Source organism: Phalaenopsis equestris, unplaced genomic scaffold, assembly GCF_001263595.1.
Source record: "Phalaenopsis equestris unplaced genomic scaffold, ASM126359v1 Scaffold000002, whole genome shotgun sequence".
Taxonomy (NCBI): Eukaryota; Viridiplantae; Streptophyta; class Magnoliopsida; order Asparagales; family Orchidaceae; genus Phalaenopsis; species Phalaenopsis equestris.
In genome coordinates, this window is record NW_018164444.1 from 31,528,102 (window position 1) to 31,538,688 (window position 10,587).

At 33.1% G+C, this 10,587-nt stretch overlaps 1 protein-coding gene across 1 annotated transcript; it reads right to left on the minus strand.

The window, feature by feature from the left end:
* Window positions 1–25: 25 nt before the first annotated feature.
* Window positions 26–10,587, minus strand: LOC110039460 (protein BREAST CANCER SUSCEPTIBILITY 2 homolog B-like; the record flags this gene model as incomplete). The annotated part of the gene is given in 15 exon segments (XM_020744525.1): window positions 26–193; window positions 809–1,013; window positions 1,357–1,419; window positions 1,735–1,877; window positions 2,921–3,103; window positions 3,426–3,609; window positions 7,699–7,770; window positions 7,849–7,960; window positions 8,311–8,386; window positions 8,465–8,515; window positions 8,855–8,936; window positions 9,245–9,469; window positions 9,520–9,529; window positions 9,697–9,917; window positions 10,465–10,587. Coding segments are annotated over 15 exon segments (1,918 nt in total), but the record flags the coding sequence as incomplete, so codon positions are not given.

Consider the following 10,587-nt stretch of genomic DNA (forward strand, 5'->3'; position numbering starts at 1 on the left):
TAGTTTTCTGTAGTTATTTTCTCACCAAAGGAGAAGTATTTGCCCATTTCAACGCCAAATCTGCAGATCCTTTGAGATGCGAACCACAAGGTATATTGTGGCTAATGGAATATATAGAATTCTCCGTTGCCTCAGCTACCCATAAATGATTATTTCGGTCCCTTGGTCGCTTGATAAGATTATAGAAGCCAACCTGTTGAGAGAAACATTAAATTATACCACATATTTTTGTAGAAACTAAGCTGTTTGGAGCAACTTTGAACCAAAAATTGACTCTACTTGAGCAGAACCTGACCCGAATATTAAAAATATCATAAAGTCCAACCCATCCCTAACCCATCTTCAATCCGCTAACCCAAAATTGAAACGCATAACCCATTTAACATAAAACATAATAACTATTCATGTCAAATTTGGGTTGCTTCCGAGTTAATCTCAAGTAAACTCCGGGGTTTGCAGGTTAATTTCTAGTCTGTTTCAGATTAACGGTTTAGTTTTGAGTCAATTTTAGTTTGGCAGGTCAATCCAAACCAGACCAAAAATTTAAACGGGTTAAGATCCCAATCCGAAACTAACCCAAAAAATTATTCTGATCAACCCAATCCCATATTTTTTTAGTCAAATTCAAGTCAGATTGGCATGTCAGGTCATCTTTCTACCCCCATATTTTAAGTTACTATAACTTCAATATTTCGATAATTTGTTGTACAAAATATGAAAAACTACTAGAAATCCTCAATTATACTGGAACATTTATAGAAAAAATAATTGGAAAACTTATTTTCCTCTCGTAGATAGATTTACATACAGTGCTTCCTGAAAGACATTGGTTGATCTGTTCAAGTGAATCACTGCCAGAAATGGGTGAGCAAAAACTAATAGCTAGGAGACCATCATGTTCATCTTCATTGATCCATCCAGATCCATCCGTCACAAAAATCCACTGTTTTCTCTGACGAGCAGTAAAATAGGCTTCCCCCACATACACAACAACGGCTGATATATCAAATTCACTGAAAAAAACAACAGCAACATCAAGAACTACAGAAAACAAAGAACGAGCTTTTACATACATATCACACAATTTATATGTATTTGCATAACTAATGGCTAAACATTCATATTTACATGTATACCACTCAAATCCTTATCACATCAAAAACACCAGTATTGTTATCTTTTTTTAAAAGTAAAATATACCTTTTCATGCATAGATTTATGGCACTAAGGTGGTATAAGCGTAGATAACAAGCTTTGGGTGTTAGATATATGAATACATAAGAATTGTGGGGTATGTATGTAAATTTACATAAAAAAGTTTAATGAGATTAAATAAGCAACCTACTAGGCACCCACCTGGCTAGGGGCACCTCACCCAAATTTGATAGCAACACTGATTTCCGAGGGATAAAAAAAGAACTGCCACAAATACACACTATGGAGTTAAATCATTTGAGACAATTAGAAGCCATTTGAGATCACTTTTGTATTTTATTTTATTTTTATTTTTGTATATATTTTGATTTGAAACAGAATGTGTAGCTATTTGACTAAAATATGGTTGTTTTTAAAAACACTCAAAACACCTAAAAGTTATTTTTAGTGCTTTCAAAACCATGTAAAAAATACACTAAACAATCATGTATCCTAAAAACAAAGGAGAATAAAAAAATAAAAACAAAAAATAAATTGATCCCAAAAAAGCCTTTAGGGAGCAATGCTAGAGTAGCTTACTCATATTTCTTGTGTTCTGTGGCTGGTAACCGAATCCATTCTGAAGACGGTCCCCTACTTTGTAAGTATAAGAAATCAGTGCTGCCGCAAAATGGTGTGAGCCATGAAACAGAGTATATTTGGCCTTCCACAAGATCAAGCTTCTGTTCAACAACCAAGAAAAACCTTCTGTATCGTCTTCAAGAGGATAAACACTATGTAAGGAATGTAGGAGACATATTACTATGCAAGAGAACAATTTTGCCAATGCGTTAACTTCCCTCATCTACCAATATTTAGGAGCGATTTGGGATAATTTTAGTTTTGGATTTTATCGTTTATTTTTATTTTGCTTTGTTTGTGTTTTCACTTCAAATAAAAACATATTTGCCATGTTATAACATGATTAATAGTTTTTAAAAACAAACAAAACAAATTTTTGGTGCTCTTGAGTATTTTTATAAATAATTTAATTTATTTTTTAAAACAAAAAAATAAATAAATGCAGAAAAAATGCACTAAAAAAATATGTTTTTAAAATAAAAGGGAAAAAGAAAATAATAAACAATAAATAAAAGTGATTAAAAATAAGCCTTAGGTAATGCCCCACAGAATCCCATCTACAAATAGGGTTGAGGTTTGCATGTTGTGTATTGTGCAAGCGAGCATGAGCAAGAACATGAACCCACAAGCGCATATGTTCGTGCCTTTCGGTGTTCCTATTAGCGTGAAGAAGATAGGCATGTGTATAACTTCAAGACCAGCGAGTCAGAAAGTAAATCTTAGTGAAACTCAAAGGCACCTATGACCTATCCAGTCCAAAACTTGAATGTAAGATAGAGCCCACCAAATATGCCATTTAACCAACATAAAGTATTTCTAGCATTTTTCGTTTAGGCAGATTCACATACATACCACTCAATACTGTATTTACATATCTAACACATAAAATTCAATTTTTACATATAAATGCCACCTTAACTATGCTTGAAAAGCTACCTTTATTGTGCATGAAAATGTTTGTTTTACATTTCAAATATAAAAAAATGATATTTTTTATGTTATATAAAACATTTGATTGGTATAAATGTAAAAAGCAAGGTTTATACATTTGATATGTAAATACATAAAAATTAGTTGGTATGTATGTAATATTTTTATAGGTATGTTAGATTCAATTAAAAGAGCAAAAAGAACCTAAGCTTACCTGCCTCTCAGTAGGATTCCAGATTGTTATCAAGCCTTCCCATGGCCTTCCCTTCCTACATGAATCGATACTAGTCAAGCCGCTAGCTCTCACCCTCATAAAAGGAGAAACATCTCTCGAACCAAGACCGGCTTCTTCCAAAGCTTTCTCAATCTTCTTATACAAATTGGCTTGCCTCAATGCCTGAAGATTAAATAAAAGGAAGATTTACATACATGCCACTTAATTCCAATGTATTTATTTATCTAACATCAATTTTTACATGGATCCCACCATACCTATGCATGAAAAGGTGTATTTCGCTTTTTAAAAGTTAAAAGGTGGTATTTTTTATGTGATATAAAAGATTTGAGGGGTAAAATTGTAAAAAAGTAAAGTTTAGGTGCTAGATATGTAAATACATAGGAATTGGGTGGTATGTCTATAAATGCTCCTAAATAAAAACTGCATTTTTGTCGACTCACATTTCTGCTGAACTTAGTTAAGTAGAATAAATAAAGCTTACCTCCTGTTTTGCCTGATAATTTGAGAAGGAATTAAGTTGCTCCAAACTCATTCCTGCCATTAGGACTTCAGGCTCAGCAGAAGTTTCAAGAATCCTAAGAAGTTTTGCTCCCTCTTCGCTTTCATTAAGATTTAATAAAGCATCATCCACCTCAGATATAATATCTTCAACAATATCACTTCGCCTATAACCAAATGAATTTATCAAGTAGTGAAAAGATAAAGGGACACATTTACATGCATACTGATGAATTCCAATATATTTGCATATCTCAAACCAACTTTACTTTTTTACATTTATACCACCCAAATAATTCATATCACATCAAAATTACTGTCATTTTAACTTTTAAAAGGTGAAATGCACCATTTCATGCATACGTAAGGTAGCATGTATGTAAAAATTAAAGCTTAGGCTTAAAATACGTAAACTTAGGATTTGAGTGGTATGTAAGCAAATCTTCCAAAGATAAAAAGCATAGAAGGAGCATATGGCTGTCTCATGAAAAACAAATGTGCCAAAAATAATCATTTCTTTATCATTACCATGTTTTAAATATCCAAATTGAAGAGGTACATGAGAAGGGGAATCCTACTAGTTTCATCTGCCAAATGAGGTCTGAGGATTGCTGCATTGCTTCAACTTCGATTGTAGTTTATTAATGTCATTTGACCTCCATAAATGCTCCACTTGGAGACATAATCAATGTGTCGAGGGCAACAAATGACAACAAAGGCATCGCCCTAGACAAAAACTTTGAAAAATGCCCAAAGAGGGCCACTAGCATACGGAACACGAACCTTTTAAAATTAAATGAAAGATTGTATGCATTTTAACAATGAATTATTCATATAATTAATCAAATATAGATAATTTCAAGTCTTTCACACATTTTGTGAGACGTTTATCAACCCAGATATCTTGCGTAAAAAATTTGTGCAAGCAACCAAAAAAATTTATAATGATTGAATTGAATATTTTCGAGATCTACGAACGCATCATTTGATAACACTCACAATGCTCTGATATAGGTGAAAATGAACCTTACAAACCACCAAAATTCATTCATCTGAATTGTATAAGAGCACTGAGATACATGCATATGCTCCGACCAACATGACAAATGCTCAATTGTGAGATTTGAAACTGTTGCATGACCAAGCATAACATAAGTTCTAATCACGCAAATGTGTGATCCAATCAATATGTTTAATACTTCATTGTGAGATAAAAGAAGTTGTGCGAGCTAGCATAAAATAAACTCTAGACACCCGCATATACTTCAACTAATGCACTAAACCCACAATCATAAGATCTAACAATACTGCACGGGCTAGCTTAAATTAAACTCTAAACACCTACATGAGCTGAGAACAACTTGTAGAACACACAAAACTACATCCGAGAATGCTAAAATGGTTAAAAATGAAATTAACTCAATTTTGTTTCTGTTCCGTTAAGCATGCAAATCATCAAAATTTTGCAAAAATTTCCCTAAAAAAATCAATTTCAACATCATTCAAAGATGCACACCCACGAGCGGTTTACCTTGTCTATAGTACATAATTGTAAATCACTCCTTGATCAGTATGATACTCCTCACAAGCACAGACGTGTTTGAAAAGGCTGACTCCCCACTTCGCCAATCTGATCTTCACGAGTAGTCAACAGAACCGATGTTATCAATGTATTTAAATAGTAAATTAAGTAAATAACAAAAGAAAACATTTCAAACATTGTTCAATTACACTCTAATCATGGTTCCATTTTCAAAATCTAAGTCATCAATAACAAATAAAAGACTATCACTAATACTTAAAATCAAAATTTATGCAACCACCATCGATGATCGTTTATCGAGAATAACAAAGGTAAAGTTAACTCAAGCCCCCAAAAAATGAATGACATTTCAAATATACTATTATATTCATACTCAAAACAATCTATTGTAATAAGGACGTGGCTCAAGTCTTATGTCTACGTAGTTTGGCTAATTGGTTCTACAAATGAAGCAATTACGACCAGAACTCTCAGACTATGTAGTTTGCCCATGCTCCATTATATTAAAGTCACAATGTGTATATTCCACGATGGCTTTACTTATTTGAGCAAAGAATCATAAGGTATATTTCATATTGTGTAAGGTCTTATGTAAGCCAGTGTTAATTTAAATAAGTGCACTTAAATAAACATTAACCACAAATCTAGAAGGTTTTCTTGGACAAAGCAAGTCATGATTGCTGACAAGAATAATTATGTCAAGTTGGGTCGACTATCTCCTATAAATTAATAGATGATGGAACATAACAACCCAGAATGATGAAACCATAAGATTGTGATTGATTTGTCACCATTCCCCCATCATCTGCTCTAAAGACCACGATAATAAATTTTTACAATCTAAAACTTTAAGTTATTGCGACTAATATGCTGAGCAATCAACACCTTAATGACCAGTTTTAATCAAAATTGTTCTCTCGCCAACTACCATGAGGGAAATTTAACCATAGAAGCTTGTGTTTATGGGGCCTTGCATCTCAGATGTAAAATCCTCACAAAATGAGGATGAAATATCTGGATAGTAGCTTATCTTCTATCCAATCTGAAGCACACTTAAAAATTTTCTAAAAGCTTGGCCTGAAGCACACTTAAAACTCTCATTCATTTCAAGAGAAGCAAAGGCCTGAATTTTTGCAGCTCACAATTAATTACTCTTTTTATTTATTTCTTAATTAAAAATAGAGCTTTCTAGCAGATTTTAATTCTTATAAATGAGCAACAGCCAACACTTCAACATAGGATACCTTTACATAACTACTCCAAAATCTTAGTGTTGGAGAAGGCGCAACCAATGTTTCATGGCTAAAGGTCCGACCAAAACCAAACCTATGTGTATGGTGAATCCATCCAACCCATGACACAGAAATCCCTATTATAATATCTTCTCTATCATTCTCTCCCTCTTGGGAACATCGGCAAAAGCATAAGCTGCTACGATACCATTTAATATAAGAACGATTTGCACAACAAACAACTCCAAAAACCCAAACTGAAGGAGAAGATACAATAAAGGCTTTGTAGACAAAGATCCATCAGTCCCATATCATCGACATGATTAAATATGCATCCATGGCTGAAATGTGCATAGTGAACCCAAAAAAATTGTGAATATTCCCCCATCCCATTGGCAATCACAATTTCAACAACCTCGAGGTATTCTTTTAGAAATAATAATCATTTCATGCTCTAGCGCCTTATATTATGGAAGTAAAATTTACATACATACCACTTAATACCTATGTATTTACATATCTAACACCTGCATTTCAATTTTTACATATATCTCAACTGCCGATGCATGAAAAGGTGTATTTCACATTTTCAAAGTTAAAATGGTGGTATTTTTTATTTTATATGAAAGGTATAAAAAGAGAAAACTAGGTGTTAAATTTGTAAATACATAGGAACTAGGCGCTATGTATGCAAATGCCCCTATATGGAAATGTGACTATTTTACATACCACAAAGACCAACAAATCCTATGCCGCATGTGATTTTCAGTTGCAAGAAGAAGAAATAGGCAATCTTCCATAATTCATATAGTGAACAAACAGATGTCGGAATAAAAGTTGGAATGCACGTAAGCTTCTGGATAGTACTAAAATTTGGCATCACAACAATCTCAGCGAAACTAGTTATCTAAGTTAATATAGATATGAACTGAAAGCATAAATATCTATTTCAATTAACAAGGAAATAAATTCAAGGAAGTGCCATTATGACGAACAGAAAAACAAGAACATATAAATAAAAATAATATATCGGGAATAAATAAAAAAAATATATCGGGTCCAATATATAATACAAACTCATCATCAACTTTATCAGCGTCAGTCATATCCCGGCTTCAAATTTGGTGTGTTTGCATATATAGCACACAATTCTTACGTATTTACATATCTCACTCCAAAGCTTTCATATTTACACACACAGCACTCAAATCTGTAATAGTACATTTAAAATAGCACTATTATCACATTTTAAAAGTGAAATACGCCTTTCCATGCATAGTTTAAAACAACAAAATGTTATGTATGTGAATATGAAATTTTAGGTATGCAATATAAAACAGCAAAATGCTATGTATGTGAATATGAAATTTTAGGTATGCAATATGTAAATACTTAAGAACTGTGTGCTGAGCATGCAAATTTCCCTTCAAATTTTCTAAAACAAGATGTCTTACAGAAAGTCAAGCCCAGAAGCAAATTACCTCCTATTGTTAAGCTCAAGTATTTTCTTTTCCAGACTTTCTGACCTCACAATAGAACCACCACCCTGTAATCTGATCAATAAATTACTTTTTATATAGAAATTAGTCAGTTTATTTAAAAATCACCAGAAAAAGCAATCATTAGTTTACCTCTCCTTGTACAAGACGGGATAGAGTCGAGTAACACCAACTAATGTCTTAGGAATTTTACCCCCGCCATTTTTGATGCACCTAAAAGCCAAAGGAGCTCCAATGCCTCTACCTGAAAGCACATTTTATGTATAAGGGATAGCAAAAGATATGAAGGAACCTATATAGCAAATAATGAGTAAAGCGCCAGAATAGTCCCCTGACTACTTATATGGGAACATTTTAATCCCAAAGTTTATAAAAGTGCTAAATTAACCCCTAGACTCTTTTAATATAGGCTTAAATAGTACTTACTAAGAACTATTTCAACTCATATTAAAAGACTCTAGAGACAATTAACATTTTTGTAAACTTTGGCGCTAAAATGGCCCATATAAAGAGTTATGGGACCATGTTGACACATTTCTTGCCAAATAATGCTGAAAGATACTACTAAAAAGCATAAGAGATGAAAGCCAGTACTGAATCCTAATGAGTCAGCCCAATGTGCTCGGTACGTTCCATTAATATGCAGGACTAAACTGACCGAGTTTGATGCCTGGAAACAAGAGGAATCATCATGCTAGGCCTCAAGATCCATTTTTATTTATAAATTATATTAATAAGAGATCTGGACCTCAAGTGGTGAAATAGGTTCAACCCAACCACAAAAAGCAGCTCCACAAACCTAAAATTAAAATAAAGAGGCAGTATGAATGAGCAATAAGTGAAGTGTCAAAATAGTCCCCTGACTTTTTACATAGGGTTATTTTTGTCCTCATTAATTTTAGCCCCCATTAAAAATTTTGGGTTTACATAGGGTTATTTTTGTCCCAGAGTCCTCATTAATTTTAGCCCCCATTAAAAATTTTGGAGACTAATTTGACACATGTATCAATTATGGGACTAAAACGAACGTCTAAAAAGAGTCAGGAGACCATATTGACATTTTTCTCAATAACCAAGATTCTAAAGTAGCAAAATGATTCAAGAACAAGGTAGAGAGGGAGAGAAAGGCTGATCATACTCTAAGTTTTTGGCCTACAAACAACTTTCCAGCAAGCAGTTGTTTCGATAGATGTCCATCTAAGGTGGCATCAAGCGAGTACCTGCCAAATGCGAAGAAAAATATCAAACCCAAGAATTTAACATATCCATAGAGTAAATTGCCAAAATAGTCACTTGACTATTTATATGGAGTCCATTTAGTTCAAGAGTCAGAAAAATACAAAATTAAACCCCATATTCTTTTAATATGTACCGAAATAGTCATCCATAGAGACTATTTTAGCCATCATTAAGAAAATGTGGACTAAATTGACACTTTTATTAACTCGAGGACCAAAATGACCTCTTAGAAAGCTTTGGGGACTATTTTAACACTTTTCTCCATATCCATCAAAACATGAGGATATACCACCCATCAGTTAGTTCTATCTTCGCGGCATGATTACTGCCAATACCAATAGGATTCCTTTGATTGCCATGTAAATCAAATGAAACAAGCACTTCATCATTCCTTGAACCCGAATAAGAATGGATTGCCGAAACACAGAGAATCATCATCGATGAAGGTGACACATCACCATCAAGTATCTTCTTAATTGTCGATTTGTGTCCATAATTGACTTCTCTTTCATATCTGACAGACAAAATAAGCTCAGAATTAATATCACATATCAAGTCTCAAACTTTACTAGGACTGTCAAAAAAGCTCATAGTTCACGAACAATTGGGGTTCGGCTCGCTAAGCAACTCATTTCAGATTCGTTCATTAATCAAGTGAAATGAACACAAATAATTTTTTTTGCTTGATTTGCAAACCAAACATGATTAACTTTTAATCAATCATATTCAATTCATTTTGGCTTGAATTAATTAAATGTTTAAATAAATGATTACTGCCAATACCAATAGGATTCCTATGATTGCCATGTAAATCAAATGAAACAAACACTTCATCATTCCTTGAACCCAAATAAGAATGGATTGCCGAAACACAGAGAATCATCATCGATGAAGGTGACACATCACCATCAAGTATCTTCTTAATTGTCGATTTGTGTCCATAATTGACTTCTCTTTCATATCTGACAGACAAAATAAGCTCAGAATTAATATCACATATCAAGTCTCAAACTTTACTAGGACTGTCAAAAAAGCTCATAGTTCACGAACAATTGGGGTTCGGCTCGCTAAGCAACTCATTTCAGATTCGTTCATTAATCAAGTGAACTGAGCACAAACAATTTTTTTTTGCTTGATTTACAAACCGAACATGATTAACTTTTAATCAATCATATTCAACTCATTTTGGCTTGAATTAATTAAATGTTTAAATAAATAATATTATTATAAGATTTTACATTGATTGGTTAAGTTATATTTAAAAAGAGTTAAATTTTGTTATTTATTAAATCATTCGAACCAATTTCAAGTTGAAACAAACAAATGAATATGAATTGAGCCAAACAAAAAGATGTTATTCATGAGCCATTTAGAACAAGAGCCTATTTTAAACCAAAAAAAAAAAATTCAAACAACCGAACACATATAAGCATTGAGCTCGCTCAAGCTCGGCTCATTTACAACCCTAAAGGTGGCAAGATATAAAAGATCAAGTTCTATGTCTTTTGCCTGTATTTCAATTCCTCGAGCACATTACAAACTGTCAAAAGCTTTCCAATGGCTTTATTTGGATAGCTCCTTTCTAGGCATGCAAGCTTCCAAACAATCCACTTGTAATGATTTGCCACCCAT